The sequence below is a fragment of the Nematolebias whitei genome, chromosome 19 (assembly GCF_014905685.2).
Source record: "Nematolebias whitei isolate Nwh7 chromosome 19, NemWhi1, whole genome shotgun sequence".
In the NCBI taxonomy this organism is placed as follows: Eukaryota; Metazoa; Chordata; class Actinopteri; order Cyprinodontiformes; family Rivulidae; genus Nematolebias; species Nematolebias whitei.
Window position 1 is genome coordinate 17,291,127 of NC_056516.1, and position 25,619 is coordinate 17,316,745.

At 40.6% G+C, this 25,619-nt stretch overlaps 1 protein-coding gene across 1 annotated transcript in view; it reads right to left on the reverse strand.

Moving 5' to 3' along the window:
- Window positions 1–2,297: 2,297 nt before the first annotated feature.
- phf14 (PHD finger protein 14) overlaps window positions 2,298–25,619 on the reverse strand; it is a 133,025-nt gene continuing 109,703 nt past the window's right edge. Inside the window, exon 18 of the mRNA XM_037693359.1 lies at window positions 2,298–2,797. Within this exon, the coding sequence (XP_037549287.1) occupies window positions 2,717–2,797 (81 nt within the window). The 3' untranslated portion in view covers window positions 2,298–2,716. The remainder of the gene's footprint in view (window positions 2,798–25,619) is intronic.

Sequence of the window (25,619 nt, forward strand, 5' to 3'; positions counted from 1 at the left end):
TATATGTGTGTGTGCTGTAGGGATTGTTCTGTTTCATGGATTTAGCCCCATATTGTTTTGTTTTTTATCTTATGTCCTTCTTCTCAGTTTCTGTTTTCTATAAGGTTTGTGTTTTCCTAGTGTATGCTTCCATTTAGGGTTGTGTGTCTGTTCCTGCACTCCCTGGTTTGTCATTTCCCTGATGTGGTTCAGCTGTGTGTCCTCACAGGTGTTTTGTCTCGTTTGTCACTGTATATAAGTCTGTGTCTCTGTGTTAGTCCTTCGTCCTGGCATTGCTTCCTGTCACCCTGGTTCTCTGTGTTTCCTACAGATTATGTAAGTTTGCTGCCCTGTCAGCTGTTGTTTTGTTAATATTAATAAATTATTTTATTCATCTCCTGAGTCCTGGATTGTCTGCCTGCACCCCTGGGTTTACCTTCACCAACCAACATTACGACATGTGCACTGAGTTGATACATGTCCAAATGAACATTGTGGTGCTCAACAAGCAAGAGAAGAACTTAGGAAAAACATATTTTTGCTACTCACAAATATGTAATATTGGATCATTTTCCTCAATAAATAAATGACCAAGTATAATATTTTTGTCTCATTTGTTTAACTGGGTTCTTCTCTATATCTACTTTTAGGACTTGAGTGAAAATCTGATGATGTTTTAGGTCATTTATATAGAAAAATAGAAAATTAAAAATACTTTACCAACTTTCAAGCACCACTGTGTATGGAGCTTTAGCTGCTTTTTTTTTTACTGCTAGTCTATTAAAAACAATCAAACAAACAAAACTTATTTTCAATCCGTACCTCTGCAGTTTTTGTCACCACATACTTTTGGTACTTACTGGTACAAAGAAACGTCTGCTGCAGGTCTCTGTGCACTGAGTCGAAACTGCTTCATACTTTTTCAACCTGTTTTTTTGTGGTTATGAAAATTGTGTTTTCATTGTGTTTGATTGAAGCAGCGTCTGCTTCAAGAGTCAGTAACAACACCCTGACAGAGCCATTACACAAGCCCCAGCGTAGGTGGTTTAATGTACAGAGGTACCGCTGGAAAATGTCTGGCTTATCAGTGTCATGGAAATAGTACTTTGTTTCTTTTACCTAAGTGTGTCTATACTGGTGTATGCTGGTATACATGCATGTAGTAAGTGAATGGGTGTAAATGGTTATTGGAATGATATGACAATGGCTAAGTATGAGGTGGGGGAAGGACTTAGTGGAAAAGTTAAATGACCAGAAAGTTCAAATAAACAAAAATATACATTTGTGAGCTGATTAGTAAGAGAAGTAAAACTGTACTGTACTTCAGATTTATTGGCACTTCAGGGGTTAACTCCAAATATACTGTGAACATCTGACACTAGCTGAGCCAGACTCCGATCAGATCAATGGATACATGAGCATAACAGTCAGGAACTAAATGCACTCATGAGGTTTAACTCTTTGCAGTAGATTTAAAGGAACAACACACGGAGCCGTTGGTTCGAGACGACTGAAGCAGTTTCACCTACATTCATGTAAAATGCTGCTTTACTGACGTGTGGGAGAAGATTCCCAAACCAAAACTGCTAAACCTGGACTTTACAAATTTATATCAAAATTAAAAACAAATGTAGAGATGTCCCGAGTCAGTCACAAGTATCGGAGTACTGATCAAAGTATTTTTCATTGATTGGTGTTGGAGTTCTGGCACGGTCTGATCCTGATCCAATAAGTCATGCTGCAGTACAGCTGCCATACGGCAGCCGCCATGTGACTCTTGCGATTATAATTATAAGAAAATAATTTTTCTTCAGACATGGAAACTGTTATTATCTGTTAGCAGTGTTAGCATTTTTTAGAAAAGAACCGAAGTAACAGTAATGACATGTAATCATGTTGTCCTGCCAACAACGGGCACTTCCTGTTAGTATTTCTATCGTTGCACTTTGTAAAACGGCATCATCTGATTAACAACACCGACAGAGTGAGATTCAGTTCATTCATGAGTTAAAATGATCATCAGTCTGGCTGGACGAGTTCAAGGAACTCTTCCCAGAACTGTCTGAGGTTGATAAAACCACGTTTGCAGAAAATTGCAGGCATTATACTGAGACACAACATCAGCTATTCCTTATTCTTTAATGCCTCGGATGGTACCAGGGTAAAAACTAATCATGACTGGGACATCCCTGCTGGTAAGATAAGAAGACTACTTAATACTTTTCATAACTGTAAGAAGAGAGCATGAAAATAATCTGATAGTTTGGGAGGGAAATGAAGGAAAATATATTAGAAATTAAAACATGAAATCAGCCCGTCACATGAAAGATAAAAAGCACCGATGATGTCAGACAGGTACAAGGTGTGCTTAGCGAAGTTCTGCCATAATGTGCTTGCTTCATTTTATAAACACGTTTTTGATCATTTACATCTGAAAACAGATTGCAGAGAGTTTCAGACACGTCAGACAGACTGTAAGTATCTGTGGTGCTGAACGACTGTTTGAAGATGGACTGTCCATCAGGTTAGCCCCGTCTAAAAGAAGTACAAACTCTACCCTCAAGACTAAAAATCTCATCATCTGAATAGTGTTTTCTAAAATACATCTCTAGTTGTTAAAGTTTGCAGAGTGGAGCTGCTGGCTGAGTCCAAACTTTGGGAGGCTAGTAGAAAGTTTTCTGTGCTATAGTCTGAAGAGAAAAGGCAAAGAGTGGAGGTGAGGAGTCCATGATCAGCTTCAGTTTGGAACCTCCTGCTCTGCTGCTTCCTGTGTGACAGAATCGTTCTCCTGCAGCTGCTCCTCCTCCTCCTCCTCCTCCTGTAAAGACAAGACAACAAGCTCAGCTCTCACAAACAGGAAGTCATTTAGAGGCTAATGAAGGCTCAGAACGCCCCAAACTGGAGGATCAGGAGCTTCTGGTCAAATTCAGTTAGAAACGGAACAATGAGGCGACAACATATTCCAATTTGACCAACATAAACGTCAAAAAACCATTAGATGCACATCTCCTAGGAACAGCAGTGTGACCTGGAGCAGTGAAAGATGCTTGTCTGAAAGTTGAGCGTCCAACGGGAAGTTCTGGTGGATGATTGACGCTTGTATTTCTGTACAACCTCACAGTGATCATATCTTGAGGTCTTTTTGTTAAAAACTTTTGAAAGCCCGTTTGTATAAAGATTTTAACTGTTTTATTGTTGATTAATTAGCTTGTCCACAACAAGTAACAGAATATTAAATGTGTGCAATGAGTGTATACACAAATATATTTTGTCTAGTTGATATTTCGTTTCTAGCTTAAAGTTGACTGAGTTATACTCTATCCAACAGTTTGTGACATTATTTATGTGAGGTTTGAATCCAATAACACCCTAAGAAACATAAAATCTGTCACAATATCAGTTTGTTTATCTTTAATGTAAATCTTTGTATTTAAGTATCCAATTTAATCTTCGAGAAAAATATACTTTACTTTTGTTTACATCCAGAGTGAGATAGGATTTATCTAAACACTCCGACACATCCTCCAGAGCTTTGGATCAATTCTCAGCTAGAAGTTGGGCTAGTTCGCCATGACTGTATTTATATAGCGCCTTCTGTCTTATCAAGATACTCAAAGCACTTTATACTACAATCTGTGCCATATTTTCCCAATTATACAACACTCTACTAGATCTATACAAAGAATAATCAGTACTTTATCACATTCATACACCAATGGGACACACATCGGAGAAAATGAGGGGTTCAGTGTCTTGCCCAAGGACACTTCAGTATGTAACTGCTGGTGGAATTGAACCCCCAACTCTTGTATTAGAGGATGACTGCTCTAACTACTCAGCCACAGCTGCCCCCATGTGTGTATAAATAAAACTGTTTAATCTACCTATTATTGGGCTTCTACTTCATAACAAAACTGTGGAAGGTCATTGACGTAAAGACTGAAAATCAGGGTTCTTAGCACAGATCCTTGGGGTACACCGTTTGCTTAGTTCCTGTACATTCTACAGTCTTAAAGCTGTGTTTGACACCTGTGTCGAAGTTCTCATCTGACAGTAAACATTTGAGGCTACCCTAAATATCTGGGTCTAATAATCACATTAAAGATAAACAATAATTATGAAAAACTGTTTAATGTGTGCTTATCTTCATTTTAAAAGTCTATTGCAGTGGGTACATCATGGGTGGAGGTGGGCAAAAAAAAACATGTTCCAGCCTAGAATTTAGTGTTGCTAGCCGTACATGTGAAAATAGGCAGGTAATTGTGAAAACTGTCCTAGCAACATACAGCCACATGACTTGGTGGCCAATAAACTGAATTTTTACTGTAGTTTATCGTTATTGTCTACTGTTTTAGTTGTTTGTACTTTATACGTTCTGTCTGGAACAGGCCCCTCTTAACAACGAGTCCTCGTGGCTCAATGAGGCTAGCCTGTATAAATAAAGGTTGAATGAATGACTTAGGTCGCAAATGTTCAAAACTCAGAAACCGCATTTGAAAATGTGCTCATTTTCTTACAGTTTTGAGTCACCAGCAAATCACAGTGCCAGCTCAGTGAGAAGCAACCGAAGCAAACACAAAAATATCCAGAACTTAGTGACTTTTACAGGTACTGACTTATTATGCAACAGCTGAGTCATCTCCAGTGTGATGACTGTTTAAACAGCACCTCTGTCTGTCTGTCTGTCTGTCTGTCTGTCTGTCTGTCTGTCAGAGTAATCCCTGGATGTACATCTACAACTAATTTGCTTACAGGGTCAAATCAATCCAAGATGGCTGTCACAGCCAACTCAACTTTAAAATGGTTTTACACATACTGACCTAATATTTGGTGTGGTAGTTGCTGATACTGATTCCTAACAAATATCCTGAGAGCCAACAGATCCCACAAGCTCTTCTGCCACTATTTGGAGTCAACATGTGTTCAGTGCTTCAGAAACACAAACTGTACTGAAAATGATGATTATTAGTATCCACAAGTGAACGTTTGAACCAAACAATTCAAAATGGCTTCCACATCTGACCGACCTAGAAAACACAGAAATCGCTATAAGTCATTCAGTTTCAGAGATATGTTAACATTCGTGGTGGTTTTAGCTGAGAGTCCTTCACAACACAAAATACTATTCAGTGTGCAAATACTTAGTGTACAACTTTAGCATCAAGTGCTGGAGTAAACCCTGTCTGTCTGTTAGTGAAATATCTTTGGACCCACTGGATACACATCACTTGGCTTTGGAAGCGACAGGCTGAAGGCCTCACGTGGAGGTGTGCTCCCAGCTGGTGACACCGAACATGTGAATGTAAATCTTAAAGCAACCAAGATGAATGTGGAGCAGAGCGAGCCGACAGCATCTGATTTAGAGGAGCAGACGAAGGGAAAGTGACAGGCTGGGAGCTGCAGCGGTGATTAAACACTTCTGACAGATACAATTAGCCCCCCCCCCCCCCCCCCCCCCCACAGAGGTTAATAGACACATCTACACAGCAGAACGTGTGATCACCAGGTGAGGGGCTGCAGCCCACAGCACCTCATGAACCCACTCGCCTCCAGCAAGCTGCGACCAGACGGACTCTGGGCGCTCGTTTCTGTCAGTCAGGAACGGTTTCAGTCCATTTTTGTTGTTTACATGTGAACCATCTCTGGAAACTTTCAAGCTTCTCTGTACATGGAAATGCTGTGCTTGATTCGCCTATAGTCACTAGTTGCTGCTGTGATTAAATCGACACGTGAACGCACGCAGACACAACTTCAAGCATGAAAGCAGTTCCTTCCAAACTACATGAACGATCGTTTGGACCGAGGACGAGCTTGGCTGCTCCAACGTCTTGGAATGGCTGAGTTGCTATCCACCATTGTGGATCTACTCACACATACGCAGACGAACTACTGACTGACTGAAACTGTAGTGCACGTGAGACTTCACGTGGGCTGTGGTTTCTCTTGAAACAATTCCAGATGTTTCCGAAAACTTTCACTTTAAATCAGAAGTAAAAACATTCCGTTGTCACAGAATGGGACCACTGTTGTCGTGTAGCATGTACAACAATCGCTGAAACACCTCAGGGATGTTACGATGCATACAGTTCCTGAAAAAAATTTACTTTCATTTAAACATCACATCAAGATCTACATGAAGATCCAACCCAACATGGAAACTGAAAGTAAAACTGGGTTTATTTTTTTAGAAATAGATCCTGTCTAACTCTGAATGATAGGAACCACCTTATAACTGTGACTTTCCTTCCCTCCATTGATTACGGTGACATTATTTACATGAATGCTCCTACAAGCACCCTGCAGATGTTGGATGCTGTCTATCATGGTGCACTAAGATTCATTACTGATTGCAACTATTGTACCCACCACTGCACTCTGTATTCACTGGTTAACTGGTCATCATTAACTTCACAGATTCTCCCACTGGTACATTTTCATCTTTAAATCACTTCTTGGTCTGCTGCCTTCATACGTCTCCTCCTACATGTCTCTGCGTGAGTGCAGCTTCAGCGTGCGCTCTCAGGACATTATTACCTGCAGTGTTCCCTCAGTGAGGACTGAACTAGGTAAAAAGGCCTTCTCCTACTCTGCTCCTGTTTCCTGGAATATCTTGCAAAAGGATGTGAAGCTCTCAAACTTGACCTCTCTAAGTGGCTTCAAACATCTGCTAAGTTCCTGGGAAAAACCGCTGCAGCAATCCTCTCGGAACTCCTCTGACTGATGAAGTCGTCCGGATAGAGGGCGAAACGTCTCTATAAAAAAGAAACTGTCCAGATGACCCGACTGAGAATTACTGGATTTGGTACCTGGATGATTGAGCATGAACTTTGTCGCAATGCAGACATGTTGTTGTTTATAGTTTTCTACACTGCCTTACAACCTAGCTGTTTTTTGTTACTTTTTAAAAATTCCATTTTATTTTCACTTGTCATTCTCAATTTGTATGCATCCTTTATGATTGTATATTGTTGTCGTTGTTGTCCACTGCTGTCGTCATTCTTTGTTAAAATTCAGGACTCTCTTGTAAATGAGTCCCTGAGGCTCAATGGGATTAACCTGAATAAATAAAGGTTGAATGAACGAAAGATAATATTCAGATGGACGGAACAATGGGCTCCTTCATTTCGAACATGAGAAATAACCAGAGGCTTCACATGGACTTTGGCTTTAGTATGGAGTTCACTACATGAAGTATCATCCATCCATCCATCCATCCATCCATCCATCCATCCATCCATCCACACATCCACCCATCCATCCATCCATCCATCCATGCATCCATCCATCCATCCATCCATCCATGCATCCATCCATCCATCCATCCATCCATGCATCCATCCATCCATCCATCCATCCATCCATACATCCATCCATCCATCCATACATCCATCCATCCATACATCCATCCATCATTTATGGATGAACACAGAAGTACTTTACTTGATGTTTCATAACCCACGCTGGGGTTCCAACCCCAACTTTAAGGAGCTTAATAAACTAAACAAATAAAGTTTATTAAATAACAAATAAGTAAAAAATAAGATGTTTAACCCAGCTGTTAGGTTGGGCTTAAAGATGAGCCCATTAGTGTCTCTTCTGGATTTACCTGACAATAACTAGATTCATTCAACCTTTATTTATACAGGTTAGTCTCACTGAGTCACGAGGACTCATTTATAAGAGAGAACTGTTTTAGACAAACAAAATATAAGGTATAGACAACAATAAACAACAATACAATGCAAATAAAATAAAAATAAAAAGTAGTGTATAAAACAATAAAATCAAGGTGCCATATAAAACAGGGTGAAATACTAAAAACAAGAACATATTTGCTTTGATGTTTCTATTGACATTATCAAATGTTTGAAACCCTCAAAGAAATCAAGGTGGACAACTTCAGTTCCTGTTGCAAGGTGTTCCAGGTTACAGGAGCAGAATAAGAAAAGGCCTTTTTGCCGAGTTCAGTCCACACTGAGCGATTGCTGCAGGTCATGATGGCCTGAGAACGCACGCTGTAACTGCACTGACGACGTGACAAGTGGGAGGAGATATAAGAAGGTAGCAGACCAAGGAGTGATTTATAGATGAAGATGAACCAGTGTGAGAGCCTACGTGTAGATAATGATGACCAACTGACCAAGGAGTACAGGATACAGTGATGGGTATGGTAGTTACAACCAGTTATGAATCTTAGGGCACCATGGTAGACAACATCCAACATCTGCAAGGAGCTGGGAGGGGCATTCATGTAAATAATGTCACCATAGTCATTGGCCGGTAGGAAAGTAGCGGTTACAAGGCGTTTTCTGGCAGATCTATTTCTGAAAAAGAACCCCAGTTAACCCAGATGTGTGGAGCTACCTTATAGAAAATGTAAATTAAGGTTAGGGTTAAAGCAGAGAGCTGCTTGTAAATCATTTCTTACTAACAGAAACCTTGTCAGTGTTTCTGGAGCAGCCCTGAAGCTCTGGATACTTCCTGGTGCCACTTCACGAAGTTGATATAAATCTAACTGTGGGATGACACTTCATGAACTCCCTCCTAGTATACACTTCTGCCATCTACCAAATCTTCCAGACAAGCCTGCCAATTTTCCAATTACCTGTGGCGCCATCCGTTATCAGAGGGCCAGTCAGTTCTTAAATGGGAAACAAGAGCAAACCATCATAAAACCAGAGATGTGCCTCCTCCCGCACTGATTTAGAGAGTGTCCCTGGGGAAGGATTGACGCTGGTTTGCCTGGCCTTGGAGGGCCATCACAGAATTTCTCATGCGCTCTTTATCCTTGCCACTCCAAGCCTCAACCACCTATCATCCCTGTGTGTGCCGGAGGGGAAGCAGGCGGGTGTCAGCAGTGCTTCACGGCTGCTGGTATTATCCCGCTGTCTGGAGCTTCAGACTCCAATCTGCCCTAACCTTCATGTTTCTTTCAATTTCAGCAAAGTGCCAGGCTGAAAGTAGACGTTTGAAAATAGCATTTTGACGTAACCCACTGTGGTCAGGCTTATTTACCGGGCCTAAAGAAACCATCTCCGTGGATATTTGGTGGTTCCGGAGAAGATGAACAGTCATATGCGAGAGTCACAATGCAGATGAGGTGAAAAAACTAAAAGCATTATTGATCCGTGCCTAAATAGCTCCAGTTTGAGTAGCAGCGTATGTGATTGAATAAAAGCCCTTCCTTTGACTACATGCAGTTAGCTGAAACTTGTGTTTTCATAAAACTATAAAGGAAATAATTCCAGTTCATTAGCTGATAAATGGTCCATTATGTTCGCTTGTTGGTTTCTAACTACGCCCCCTGTAGTGTTGGACTGAGCAGGTACTGCACACAGTGCTCATTATGTCTTTATGTTCGGCATGGCACTTAGAAATGTGTGCTTTAAGTGAATAAATGTTCTTTGTGTGTTCCCTTCTTCACTTTGTGTAACAGCCAGACAGCAGAATATACAGTATATGTCCTTTATATAAGGATCAGACCCAGTATACAGGATGAAATAACAAAGATGTGGAGGTACAAGAAGAAAGCCTCCAATGATGAAGAGCTGAGTGAATATCACAGTCAGGAAACAGACGAGTAACATCAGCATCAACAGATCCCACCGCTCGCTAAAGAACAGCAGCAAGGCACTGGTCATGTCAGCACCAGAACACGTGGATCTGAGGTTCATTATGATCAAAGTTTGATTTGATTTTGTAGAATGTTCATTTAAAAAGTGACAATATGACACAACAACGTATTGATTCATGTGTAACTTTAATTATATTAAACAGCAACACTTTTGGAGAAAGACATGAGCACAAACGTCTCAGCTGTAGCACGGTGGTGGAGGGTTGATGATCGGGTTCGTTCTGCAGCCACAAAACCACTGATCCACCGAGTCAACCAAGGACTCTGTATGAAGTAGAGCAGTCATTTCTAAGCTGGGCCCGAAGCCCGGCCCGACCCGAATTTGGGCCGGGCCATAATAATGTGCTAAATGGGCGGGCCGGGTCGGTGTCGGACTTTTGATTGCGTCAGTCGCGATCCAGTTATATGACGATATGGCTTGCCATACTACCACCAGCCTCACACGGCCATTTCACCGCGAGCTGACTGGTCTTGAAGCAGGTAAAACAAAGTTCAGTTAAGCTTCAGACGGGACTATACTGCCAGGAAGTAATCCATCGCCCAAATGGACGTTCAGTCGCTGCACTCAGCGGACACGCGCAGCCGACGACCCAAACAGGTGAGATCCCAAAGCAGACGTGTCAGAGCAGGGCCCATGTCTAAATAAGGCAGAAGCAGGGATTTAATGCTATTTGACAGCCACGAAAGGACAAACACCCCCTCAGCTCCGATCTTCTGCCCCCTTTATTCAACGCGTGCATTCGCCGACCGTTAATAATTATATAAGCAGTCAAAGCTTAATTAAAATTTTCGGGGGTGGGGGGGTGAGTTCGGACCTGTGATTACTGTTAATTCGATGGGTCGGGTGGGGTTCAGAAATGATGGCTACGGGCTGGGGTCAGGATTGGATTTTTTGGGCCCGAATGCAACTCTAGTATGAAGCCCTGCGGCTGAAGTGATCTTTGTTCGTCCCTCATGTTGGACACATACATTTAATCATTTTAGGAATTTTCAGATATGGGAATTTGGAATGATGACTTTATGGAAATAAATGAGATTAAAGCAGGAAGTTAAGCCTTCTGCTGCCCTAGGGTCAAATTAACCTTTCTAATCAAAGTTGTTGACCATTTCTGGACATAAATGTAGACATTTCAACAATTTTTAATATGCAATTCACTGATTTTTTTGGTTTGGTTTTGTGTGAAAATAACAACAAAACATTAAATATATGAGTTCAGAGTTGTTCACATGGATTTAGAAAAGGATTATAGAACAACAGAGAACTGCAGAAATGTTCAAAACCCATGGTTTCCTAAACATTTTGTCATTGTGACACATTAACATCATCATATTTCAGCATTTTCCAAACGCTTCTGTTGTTGCCTTTAAATGAATTCACTCTCCAGTTACGTCAGAGGATGGTTACTTCCTGTTCCTGCTGCTAAATAAACCCAGGAGCTGTCCGGTTCTGTTCTGGACTAAAGGCCCGGTCACACAGCGACCTACAGACACGCTGCTGTAGGTTCTGAATCAGTTAGCAGCACGCTGATATACAATGGTCAGCCGCTCGTCTTGTTCATCCACAACATGTCAGCGTATGTGCACATGTTGCTCAGACTTAAGGAATAAGTTACAGGGGTGGGACAGGTTAGTTACATATAAGTTGACACGTCAGAAACCAGCTGGGCTGTTATGAACGTGCACACAACTTATTTCTAACCTGACAGCAGCCTGTCAAGAGTATAGTGAAGACCACGTGACATCAGATTAAAAGAACATCTCTCTGCACCCCCATCCTTGATTTTGCATTGATCAACATGTCTTTTGGAAGAAACCAAACCAGTCTGCGATGAAGGGAGCTGCAGCAGGATCCTCCATCTCTGTTGTGGACCTCTGCCCCCCATGGATCCAGCAGGAGAGATGAGCTGCTCATCATTTGAATCCATTTTATAACTGAACCCCCGAACTCTGGCAAACACTCTGTAAGTGATACACACAACCAGCAAGGTCTAAGTTTGTCAGCTACTGTATATGTTGAACACGTCCATGTACCGTGATGCTCCTCAAAGAACATGTGCCAGAGCTGACTGTGCACTCTGAGCCTTTATTAATGTAACAGGGTTAGAAACAGAAATAAATAGACGGATTATCAGTCAACGTCACTTCCGCGTATACTGCGCATGGCGCTCACAGAAAGAAACAGCGATCATGTTGTGCTCTAGGTTGCACCAACCGTTTTGATAAAAACAATAAAACGTGCAAGTTTTACAGAATTCCAACTCGCACCCTTTCTAGGCTAACAGGAGACGTCTTTGATTGCAAGCCATCAGAAGAAGCGATTGGAACGAGCAGATGATTAAAAATGCACAATCTGCAGTGAGAACTTCATATCAGATCAGCGATGCCAAGCTAACAAGCATAGCTGGTTTTATAAACACAATTATTGCGTCCCACATATACAAAAATATGAACAACTGATCACTCAAATAGGAGTGTACCTAGCTTACAAGATAAGATACACCGCCTGGCCAAAAAAAAAGTCTCCACCTGGATTTAACTAAGCAAATAGGTACGAGCCTCCTATTGGACAATTGCTGCATGGGCGATTATTTTTCAACTGGCAACAAGTTATTTAACCCCAACTGGTGCAATGAGTTGCTTCTCATTTCTTAAACAACCATGTTGAAAGACACATCACGTGGTCGTGGAAAAGATGTCAGTTTGTTTGAGAAGGGTCAAATCATTGGCATCAAGCAGAGAAAACATCTAAGGAGATTGCAAAAACTACTAAAACTGGGTTAAGAACTGTCCAGCTCATTATTAAAAACTGGAAGGATAGTGGGGACCCATCGTCTTCGAGGAAGAAATGTGGCCGGAAAAAAATTCTGAATGATCATGATCGGTGATCACTTAAATGTTTGGTGAAATCAAATCGAAGAAAAACAACAGCAGCACTCAGGGCTATGTTTAATAGTGAAAGGAAGAACATTTCCACACACACAAGGTGAAGGAAACTCAAGGAATTGGGACTGAACAGCTGTGCAGCCTTAAGAAAACCACTAATCAGTGAGGCTAACTGGAAAAAAAAAGAGGCTTCAATTTGCTTGGAAGCATAAAGATTGGACTCTGGAGCAATGGAAAAATGTCATGTGGTCTGATGAGTCCAGATTTACCCTGTTCCAGAGTGATGGGTGCATCAGGATAAGAAAAGAGGCAGGTGAAGTGATACACCCATCATGCCTTGTGCCTAGTCATCGATGCAAGATCTTGGTGAAAAATTAATGCAACACTGGATGAAAATAGATCTTGTGACATTACAGAAGTTTATCGAAACAATACCACAGAGAATGCTGCTGTAATCAAAGCTAAATGTGGTCCAATGAAATATTAGTGTGTGACCTTTTTTTTGGTGGCAACTTTTTTTTTTTGGCCAGGCAGTGTATCTTAGTTCAGTGATGCTAAGTTGAGTTGCTAATCATTTGTTGTAACAGTTCTAAAGTTGTATGCTAACATATGCTATGCAAGTGAGCGCTGGCCAACCGTGTGCTTTTTTTCATTAACGCCAGTCACTGGAATACACTTTATTTGTACACGAGTGACATCTGAAGACCTGAAGTCTGAAGTTACACTAACGCTGATCAGAAGCTGTGAAAAGTCAAAACTCGCGGACATCAGCTTGGATAAGTTATATAAAAGTTATGGATAAGTTACTCACGTGTTAGATATTTGTTCAACTTGTTAGCAGTATGCTCTGTTTACGTCTACCAGAGGCTTCCAGTTGATTTTTTTTATTCCAGCTTCAGCGTATTCCTGCGTGTTGGACATTTACACGATCTGCCATCATAAGTTACGTCATGGTGTGACAGCGTCTTCAGCTTTTTACAGGCCACCAGTGAACTTTAGCTTATTCATACTAACAGTGTTTTATGTCATTTGAGTTTATATTTCACATCATTCGAAGACTTTTTACAGCGATCTGAAATGTAAAAGTGAATGAAGCTTTAATGCTTTAGTGTAGTTGATGAAATGTAATTGATGATTGTTTGAAAGCTGAGGACATAAAAGCAGAAAAAGTGCGACACAATTTGGCTAATTTTGTATTTTACGTTCGTCATTACTTTTCTGAAGGTTTCCTTCTTTAAAAACCATTGGACAACTTTAATGAAGTGAAAGGAACGACTCACCGTAATAAAACAAGTCTATAAAAAGAAAGGCTGGCGGCGAGTTTAGGTCTTTACAATCGTCTTCCTTATAATTTGCAGTTTTAAAACAACCTGTGTAACCTTTGCAATCAGGCACGCTGTCATCACATCGATGGTTGATAACAGATCCCAGTTCTTGTTTTAGAAAAAGACCCTCCGTAATTACTGGTCTAAAGATCGTTATTCTTCATGCTGAATGAGCCAGAGGAAGAGGCGACGCTCTGCCTCCTGTTCTGTGGACTGCAGCGGCTCAGGGGCTCAGCGGTTTGTGCATCAGTGGCCCCTTCTTGAGAGAAGAGGAGAGAGACTCCCTCTCTGAGCAGCCTGCAGCAGCTGATGGCCTCCTGCATGGTGGGGTATCTCCATCCCACTGAGGGGATAAAGGAGCAGAGAGGAAACGAGGTGGAAAGAGGAGGGAAAGGTTTTTTTGTTGTTGTTTTGTGCTGCAGAGGCTGGCGGAGCCTCTGGCACCAACAACATATATGCTAATGAAATGCCACGTCTTTCATCGGAGGATTTAAAGGGCACGAGCAGAGCGCTGTGACGAGGAGAGCTCACACTGAGCTGTAGGTGGCAACAGAGACCAGCTCAGCTTCTGCATCCAGCCCCGTCAAAACACACACTGAAACCCAAATCCACCAAAGGAACTGCGATTAAACCTGAACGGTAAAGGAATTAAAATGTACAACAATGTACGCACTTCAGTAAGCCTTTCAGTCCTCTAAAGAATTAGCCGTTAATTAGAGCGACTTTCTTATCGTGTTTTCCGCTTTCATTGTGTTTGTTTAAGAGTCTTACACTGCAGAATGCACGCACAACCTTTACTAACTAACCTTTAATGAATTACACACATTTCACCTGCAGGCCTTCACTGTCTAACCACACAATCCCAATCTGAGCCTGGATTATTAACAAAACCGGGTTCGAGCTGACGTTTGGATAATTACTGAAAAACAACTTCAAAAATCCAATAAATACAAAAAGACAAATGAAATCATCTCTTTCATTACCTGATTTTTCACATCCTGCGTTTACATTTTAAAAGTGAAACACTTTTTGTTGTATATTTTAAAACTAAAAGTTTTGGCACATTTAGCTGATTCATATTATTTTATAAATGTGAGCTTTGGCTGTGGTTAAAACACTGTCTTATTAATGTTCATCAAGTCAAATAATTTTCATTCAACCTTTATTTAGACAGTTTAATCCCACTGAGCCTCAAGGACTCATTTACAACAGAGACCTGAGATAATATATATATATAAATATATTATATTATATTTATATATATATAAATAAATAATAATATTAATTACATTAACTGTACAAATGATCAGAAATGCATCACTAATAAGTATAATGTTATTTTTAGGTAGTGAATCTGGACATTTGGTGTTAACAGGTTGTCCAGTTCAACAAACTAAACTGAGAGTAAAAAACTTTCAGGCTTCACATTGTGGATATTTAAGGAGTAAAGTACACATAAGGTGCTTTGCCCAGTACACAATGATTCTGTGTAAAAATGATGAAGAATTAATAGTTTTATTTAAATTGCTCTTAGATGAATCTCCGTTTAAAATCTGAACCCGATGGGCAGACGAGTTCATCGACGAACGTTCACAAACATCTAAACTCTTTTAATCCCTTTTTAAATAGTTTTCTTCTTTGTGAAACATTTGTACTCGTGTGTATTTAAAAATAATATATTTGTTCTTGTCAGAAAGCCCATCAGGCTGATTTGTATATAAAGTTTGACTTTACCTCCAGAAAACATCACTGCAGTCTTAAAACACATGGAATCTTCTAATTCTGCAGAGGTTCATGCAGACATATCATATAATCCTATCAGGGTTGACCCAGAAGTGCTACAGCTTGCTGCTGCTGCTACGTTCATTTGTGTAGAACCGAAAACATCTGTTCATAACCATGTTTTACAAAACTGACAGGAAAATGATGTTTGTTCATGAAGTGAAATATTTGAGACTGGAGATCTGTTTGGATGTCAGAGATCCACTGTGGCTGCGTTCCGACTAGCTGTTAGCTCAGCGGCTCTGCTAGTTTTAAACCAAACTGACAGCATCAAAGAGCCATCTACAGCAGGCAAGATAATCATTCTTCATAACGTTTCCATAAAACCCCACTTCAAAATGCTTCATATAGCTCTAATATTTGGAACTACAGTAGTCCCTCGCAACTTTGCGGTTTGTTTTTCGCGGACTCGCTCTATCGTGGTTTTTCAAAATAATATTGCTCATGACAAACAATAAGCTGATTAATGGATGAGCCGCACAATGGGCAAGGAGTTTTTATTAAAAAATATATATATTTTAAAAGATTTATAACCTGCTGCACCTGTGTACAGCCCACAGCTGCAGGAAAAGCTTCCTCCTGCAGTGTGTCATATCTCCGCTCTGTAGCGGAGAAGTGGGCGTGGCCAAGAGCGCTGGCAGATGGCAGTGAGTTGAAATCGTGACATTCTGTGCTCTTTTAGAGCGTTTAGAGTTTAGAAACATTGTTTAGAATATTGCAAGAGTGTGGGAAGGGTTTAAAACACATTTATATTTATATATATATAAATACAAAAATAAACTACTACTTACTACTTGTACTACTATTCCTACTTTGCGTTTTTTTACTTATCGTGGTGTTTCAGGGTACAGACCCCCTGCAATAAATGAGGGACTACTGTATAAGATCACTGATTATTTCTTTGCAAAAATTGTTTTTTGTTTTCTTTTGACCTGTAAAGGAGGAACTTGGTGTCTTTACAAATTGTTGTCAAACCCTTTTATGGAACAACATGAACAACATGAACAACAACTGTGGGAGTTCTGCTCTGCCAGCTCCTGCACCCACAGCCAGCCTCTAATCAGCAGCATCTGAGGATCATCGGCTTGATGAGCATGAAGAGCATAAAAGGCTGCAGAGGACATTCAGCCAGCGCTGGAGCATTACCTGCCAACGATAGTTCTGTTCTAGTCTTTTACTCGTGTCTGAAACTAATATTAATGTCTTGGTATGCTCTCTGTGCCTCCAGCGATTAATCCCAGATGTCTCTCTGTTTCCTGGATTGTTCTCTGTGGACCTCAAGCTCCTCTGTGCCTCCACACCTTCCTACCACTTGCCTATCACCTACCATCATCCAGACGTACACCTTCTTCACCTGGAACCATATGAGTCAGCTCTCCCCACTACTGACGCCGACCTCTATTGTAAGAAAGATCAACAACAACATTATCACCCCTGCCAACAGACTACTAATCATCTCATTGCTCTTCAGGGTTCCACCTGCCTCCCTGGCTCGTTGTATGATTTACCACTTTGTAAATAAACACTGTAAATTCATCCCGGGTCTTGGTTGGTTCTTATACCTGGGTATAGCTGCAATCGTTACAGGAACGACAACAACATGGAACAACAGAACCATCTGAAACTGTCAACAATATTCAATAACTTGCCTTGAAATGTTCTTCTTGACGTTTTGCTCACTGAATGTTTGTATTTTGATTCATTCTTTTATGTATTTAAGAATGTTTTATAACTACTTTTATTGCAATTGCATATTATTGTCATTTATTGTTGTCTGTATGTTGTCTGTCTAAAACGGGTCTCTCTTGAAAATGAGTCCTCATGACTCAATGCGACTACCCGGATAAATAAAGTTTGAATGAAAAATGTTGGTTAGGTGAAGGAAAACTTGATTTAAAAGACATTTTAATATTCAGATAAAAAACAGTCAGACACCAAACTCACTTCTCCCTGAAAGACATCGTTCAGAACGCTGCAAAATACAGATTTCATGTTCAGCTGCAGGAAAGTGAGGTCTGTGTCTCGTGTCCATCCTGCAGCGCATGCTTCTGCAGAGATGTTTTTTGGGAGCATCATAAAATCTAAGCCTGTTGTTAATTAGTTGCTTCAATGAAACGTTTCTGCTCCATTTCTCTGGCATTAAAACATTTAACTGGCCACTTTATTTCTTTATTCATTCCTCTGAAAACAATAAGACTGAATTAGGTGCAGCAAACACACATTGTTGAGCGTATGCAGCTTTACGTGTGTCCGTGTGAGAGCGGCCATCTTGTCATTAAGGAGATGACTCAGTTGTTGTGGGTCATAAAAGCAGCTTCATTAGCCTGTTCAGGCAGCGTTACGCGCCACATTTAACCACCTCTGCACCGACCCCCACCCCCCCAACCTTTGCTCCTCAAAACAGCACCCAGAGAGAACAATTAAAGTTGATGACTGCTCATATTTGCAATTCTCATTTCATTTATTACAAAGGGCATTGTTTAATGCTTCCCCCCCGCCCCCGAGAATGTTTAGTGAGCCATGACTGATACTAAGTGGAACTTACCAGGAAAGGTTTAATTTAATCAGAGAAATCTGAAGATGAGATATGTAAAGCAGGTTTTCTTTTTAAAACTACAAACATGTCAGACAGGAAGAGACGGTTGGACAGAGGAGCGCTGTCCTGTCCGTCAGCCGCGGAAAGGCACAAAACTGCTCGTGCATTTTCAGTTAATCACTAAATAAAGCTGTGCAAACAAAAGCTCAAACAGAAAAGCCTAGATTCTTTGAAGAGATGCATTTTGTACACCCCTTTGACCAAAGACGGTTTCAAGATGAGATGGTCTCGTTTTGTCAAACATTTTCTGCTCAGTCTCCTGTGAGACTGGAGATAATGCAAGATGTACAGAGACGTGTTGAGGACGAGCTCAACAAATTTAGCTCAATATCTAAAAAACTGATAGTGTTATACCCATTTTGTTTCGGACAATATCGGTTACCTAGGTGACCATTTTGAATTGAGGTGAGTTGTAGAAATAAATCAAAAGATTACTTCCTAAGTTTCCTTCAAACCTTTCCTGTGCTTCATGAGATATTTTGTCCACTGACAGACAAAGTTGATGCCAACAGTTAAAGGTTTTAGGGAACAAACATTGAGGAGTGTGTAGTGCTTAGAGAGTGTGTTGACAATCATGCACAGCTACTACCACACAGACAAATATACGTAGACGCCTCATTGAGCAATGAATCATACGTCGACATCGCCGCCATATTGGATGTGGCAAAAGTGAAGCGATAGGAGAAGATGCCTCATTCATGTGCAGCGTGGAATTGTACCAACTGGTTAGCACAAACCAGATCTAACGGTTCTGCTTTAGTGTGTGACCATAGAGAAGGGAGGGACATCTGAGATCATCATCATTGTATGTTCTCATACAATGATGACATTAGTTCTCTGCATTTAACTCATCACACCTGAGATACACCCAGGTGGAGCAGTGGGCAGCAATGCAAGCTCCCGGGGAGCAATTGGGAATTGGGTGTCTTGCTTAGACGCACCACATGTAAGAATGTCTGGGAGTCGAACCGTGACTTTCTGGTCCCAAGTCGGCTGCTCTACCTCTAACCATCTTGGCCCCCAAAGCCATAGCTACCTACCCACCTTGGTGGTCTGGTGGACAATGCACTGATGAACATTTTAGGGTTTGTTGTTCGCCACACTTAAAAATCTGTCCTGTGTCGTGGTAGTTTGGTGACTGACGCTGTACCTGCATCATTTGATCAGAGCTGCCTCTTGCTCACACTATAAAACAAAGGAGGGCTGATGATTCCTTCTGAGGGCTCAGCAAACATGGTCAGATCAGCTGGGTGTTTCTTTCCTCACACAATGACAGGGCATGCTGTCAAAGTGTTCTTGATCTGTCAGTTTTGGTTCTGAGGATGCGTTTTCTCTGGGGGGTATATTCAAGAAACACAGTCTGGAATTGACGACCACCATTTTGTGCTGATGTCATTAGTTGTGTCTGTCTTCCACAAACTGAGGCTGCAGCACATTGCCAAACTGAACACTGAAGTTGCAGAGTGGCAACACATGGAAAAAGCTGTGTAAGACTTTTCTTTTTTCAATATTCAACATTCCTCACTCACTGTATAGATATTTTGGTGTATATTTGTTCAATGTAAATATAAAAACAATTAATCAAAAGCAGTTAAATGTGAACGTTAGTGCTCTTTATCCTGATGCATGCTCAATAATCCAGGTAGAAAAATCTAACAAAGTTAAGTCAGGCCCTCTGGATGGATTAAAAAAAAAAAACTTGTTGAAACGTTTCGTCTTTATTTGTTTAGAGGCCATATCACAGATCTGTTGAGTCAGTTATGCAGCGACACCAGTATCAGAGACAAAATCCAGCGTGAATGTAGCAAAGATATGTTTATAAAAGGTAATTTTTTTCAGCGGGGCTGACGGGAGCTCAACAAGACGCAGTTCACCGGTCCGCCGCCATGTTGATCTCTAAAGTTTCATCTTTTATCCAAAAGACTTCTTCAGTCTGAGGAGCTGTAATAAGTTCAGTCTTATAAACATCACCTTCTCATAGTGGATCAACCAGTTTGTTGTGGACATCCAAAACTATCTGTTCACATGATAAAGGAGGTCCATCAGCTTAACAATGGATCATTAGTGTTAGGATAAATGACTATTATCCTTTCAATAGCTCTTTAAATAAATATGCCACACAGGAGAGGTACCGGTAGATAATTTTCTTAATCCCAGGTTTAATCTTACAAGATGGAACAGAGGTTGAAATACAAGCAGGCAAGATGTTTACATGGTGCTCCATCTCAAGTCTGCTCACTGAGAGCCTAAAAGAGTGTCTTTTTATAATATTATCAGAAAAACCCAAGGTCAGACAACTCCTGCAGCCTCTTTTCTTAGGTTAGAGTTTTATGAGGTGAAAGGCTCATGCCTCTGTCTCCACTCTGTCCAGACAAAACACTCTTTAACATGCACACGTGGGTTTGTGGTACACCTCGGTTTGCAAATGTCCTCTATCAGAGACTGAGACCTCACAGTTCAAGAAAGCCAACCTGCCATTTTTTTCATCTTCTCATGTGAACTTGATGTATTTATCCAAAAAGTTGATGTGATCAGTGAAATGTTGGACTTCTTGAGATTCCTAAGAGGACACCGCCAAGTCATCGGTTCAGGTGTTTTGAAGACACCTGGGTTAAAATTAAACCTCAAATAATGCAGGGCATTACTGCGGATGGATCACACAAAAAACTAAAGTAAAATTAATTCTGCATATTTACAAAAGGGGAAGTTTACGTATGCATCCAGAGTGCCAATTGGATATGACACTTTTTCCTGCTTCTTTCGGCGTTCTGCACATGCAGTAGGAGTCAGGGCTTGTTGAAATGTTATATTAATGAAGCCTACTACTGCTGTTTCTCAGTGTCAGCTCAACTCTTTAGGGCCAGAAAATACTGAGGGCTCTGACAAGTGGCCTCATGTATGTATTCCACTAAAAGGGTTATTAGAATAGAGCCAGGTCCAGAGAAATGGGCCACTCAGGCCACTGGGAATTCCAACAGCAATCACGCTCTCCAGTTTACTTCACAAATTGGCCCCTGAGAGGCGCACGGCCATCTGCAGTGCCTAGTTAAAGTGATGGAGGTGACTCCTAGCCATTGATTTTTCTCTTCATCTTTGGCATCCCACAAGGCCACCCCTGACCAAGCTCTCTTGCTCCCAGCAGGCTAGTTTAGTTCCCCCTGCTTACCTTTAAATCACATTAAACTGTGCTTAAACTTTGGCCATTTCTACGAGACAAGCATCATTGATGAGGTCATCATACTTTAAGCACCTTGTTCACTTAAGTAAAAACTTAAAATGTTGGTCTTATTGACTGCACTCTCCCCAAGGTGTTAAGATAAACCTGAGCAGGCAAGAAAACGTGGAGAACAAATTTAAATTGGCAATTTATCTTCATTCCATAAATACATCAATGATTCAAAATGAACCAATTAGACTGCTATAGAAAATGCCTCGGTGAGAATACAAAAACAGGTTAAAGGTTAAAGTTGTCTTCTAAGACAGAGAGGAATTTCTTTCCTTGTTCCTCTCTCTGAGGAACAGAGCAGCTGATGAGTAATGATGCCTATTTTTCTTTCCATTTACTTCATATAGTAAAGGCAACAGACTGTGACACTTCATTAAACTAATTAGACTAATTTAATTACAGTTTTTCACAGGTCAGGCAGGAAGCGTCTGATTGATGGTGCAGCCTGTGAATGCTAAACTCTTCAGGAAAAGAAAGGAACGCGGCGAGGCCCTAACAGAAATGATAAGCACTTCACTTACTGCACTCCAAGTTCACAAACAGCCTCTAGTCAAAATGTGCAAACATGAGACTTAAACGTATAACTTCTTTCAAGACGCAGACCGCTGGAGGCTCTAAGGTCATCGCCAAACTTCAAATACAAATCATTTGCTGAGTGGGAGTCGGCCGATGGCCGTGGTGGAAGTCAAGCAAATGAAACTTTTACGGACATTCATTTCAACAGTTGCAAAGCTTTTGATGACAACAAGTCTAAGAGCAGCTTAAGTAGTGCATCCCACACAAGTTCACAGTTGAGCACTTTAAACACTGCCGGAGCAACTTTAAGAGCTTTTGGCATTTCAAACCTTTTATCAAAATCTTCTGGTCTGATTCTCCATGAAGCCCAGCATGTCAAGCAAGGCTGCAAGGGTGTAAATAAAGTCTTAAACAAGCAGCCCTTAGCAAAGCAACCAGCCTGAATTAAAGGCCATCCGTATATAATGGCAAGACAGTCACTTTATTGCTGAAATCAATTTAGCAAGGGCCTGGAGCAGGAGGACTGTGGCCTTGGTCAGAGTGAGGTTTATCTAAGCCGAGCAGGCTGACAGAAACACAGCGCCTATAATGAACTCATGGGTGTCCAATAAAGCCTTTTATTTCCTCTGTGTACAACAGGAACATGTGTGTATGGCACCAAAGTTTAGACCCTCCTGCCCTGTGACACTCGTATCCAACAGCTCTGTCTGTAGTTACACCTGCTCTGCAGAGACCTCAACAACACAAGCACATCAAAAAGACTAATTATCATCATAAAGCTATTCTGTTATTAAGCAGGTCGACCAGAATCCATTTTCTGTGACCTTTAGCAAAAGAAAATAAGAGAATCAACCACAGGAACAAAAAGAACTGTCAAGCTTTTTATTTCACAAATAAACTCAAAGACAAGGTCCAACAACTTTTCTCAAAATACACTCAGGATGCACTGGAGTGTGTAACTAGTCTGGTTGCAACCCTTGAATCACAAACAAAATCCCACATTTGATGATAGATGGAAAATGATCTAGTGTTTATGTCACTTCATAATAAGTCAACCAAAAAGCTTTGCAGAAGCAACCATCTCTAAAAATGTTCCAGCTAATGACATATAAGGCAGACTCGGTAGACAGAGCAAATGTGAAACCCAGTAAACGGTACAACGATGTCCTACTGTCAGCGATGGAACAAATCTGGTGGGAGTCCAGTCTTACATGAAAACATGCAAGTAGTCCAGATGTCCAAAACGCAAAGTCACAATAAAAACTTTAGGATTGTAAAGGTTTAAACTGACAATTACACTCAGGGGGCAACGTTTCCAAATAATTAACGTTCTTGTGAATATTTAACCGTTTAGTTCCAAATAAACACACTGAACAAGAATGCTGCCAGTTGACTTTGTTCTTGCTCAGGATGGGAGACTGCGACGAAGTGAAGATTCAACGAGTCTGCTTCCTTCCAAAGATAGAGAACTTTACTAATGGACTTTTATTTGTATGTGAACGTTTTTGTAAAGTGCCCTGAGTAGGCCTGTCACGATAGCAAATTTTGCTGGGTGATTATTGTTTCAGAAATTATTGCAATAAACAATATTGTTTGAAATTAAGACAATAATTAGTAATTATTGTCTAATTTAAGAAGAAATGTTGCTCAATTTGTTTTGCGTGTAGTACCATGTTTGACCACCGGATGGCAGTATAAGACTGTTTGAACTGAAGGATGGATAGTGAGGGAGCGAGTAGCGTGTCTCTATAAGAAAATGGGAGGGAGGCCCCTTGACGTGACATGGGATGTCTCTCCTTCCTGTTTTTCGGTTCTCAAAATGGCGGACGCTAGGTGTGGTTTGAGCTTGTTGATTTTTTATCGCGACAGGCCTAGCCCTGAGACAACTTTGCTATGAATTGGTGCTATACAAATAAACTGAATTGAATTATAATTTGTGTATTTGTAATAAGCTCAAAGGTAGCTCATCTGTTTCACGTTTCCTGTTAAAGGGGAGATATTTCTCTCTACTGTCGCCCACCACCCCGTTTGCTCAGTATGGAGGAATAAATTGACGTGAAGATTTAACTCGTTCTGTTGGTTTGCTCATATAAACCACTATTTACTGATTGACAATTTTTAATCTATGGAAATCATATGAATGAGCTCCCTGAGATGACTTTTTATAGTGAGTTGGCACTACGGTATATAATTACACTAGACTGAACTTTTAAAATGTTAAAACAATTGTGACTGACAGCAAAGATGAAAAGTGACATGTTTTAGAGAACTTTATGTAGAATAAAACAAAAGTTCAACATGATATCTTACATATCATATGATATCAGAACAATCCTGTTCACATTTTATATATTCCAAAGTTAGGGTGTTATAATATACAATTATAATTATTATAATATGTACCTAAAGGCAGATAAATCCATGGGATTTAATTTTAAACTACTGAATTAAAATCTTTGTGTTTAAGCTAAACACACAGTTAATAACATTTGTACTAAAGAGACTTGAATGATTAATGGCATTTACAGGAAAGACATAATATCCCATTGTGGTGAAAGGATATTAGATTACTTAATAAATATTTTTATATCCGAGTGTAAAAATCATCTTAAATCATAAAAACTTCCTTGCAAACCCAAATGTTTTATACAAATATCTAACTCAGAGTTCTCAGAATGAGTCTCGGTTACCAACACACCAAATTTTAGCTCATTTGTTGTCCATATATGGAAAAACAAGAGTTTTCATTTTACGCACAATTATAAGTGGCTCATAAACCAAACCTAAATTGCAACAAAACACTACTTGATTGTTGAAAATAACCATATATGTATGTTTTCTTATACAAAACATAAATTAAAGAAAAAACATTTATTTCATAACTATTATACTGCGACAAATTCAAAGTTCAGGTTCAAGGAGACTATGGTCATTCTCATCACAAACTGTCACCTTAGGCAATATTGTAAGAATCTGTGTAAAACGTTTTCTAGGTGGAACACGGATCAGTTGGTAGATCTGTTGCCTTAGCAAGAACGTCGCTGGATCAAATCCTGGCAGGGGGCCTTTCTGGGAGGAGTTTGCATGTTCTCTCCGTGCATGTGTGCGTTTTTTCCAGGTACTCCAGTTTCCTCCCACAGACCAAAAACATGCATGTTAGGCTGATTGGTAACTCTAAAATGTCCCTAGGTGTGAGTGAGAGAGTGAATGGTTGTTTGTCTCTATGTGTCCCTGTGATGGACTGAAGACCTGTCCAGGTGTCCCTGTGATGGACTGGAGACCAGTCCAGGGGTCCCTGTGATGGACTGGAGACCAGTCCAGGGGTCCCTGTGATGGACTGGAGATATTTCCAGGGTTTACCCTGCCTCTCACTCAATGATTTCTGGATATGGGCACCAGTGACACCCATGACTCGAAAAGGAAGAAGTGAGTAAAGATAAAGGATGGATGGATAGATGATGGATGGATGATGGCTGGATGAATATGGATGGGTGGATGATAAATGGATGATGGATGGATGGAGGATTGATGAATAAATGGATGGATGGTGGATGATGGCTGGATGATGGATGGGTGGATGGATGATGATGGTTGATGGATAAATGGATGATGGCTAGATAGATGGATGGATGATGGATGGATGGATGGATGATGGATGGATGAATGGATAAATGGATG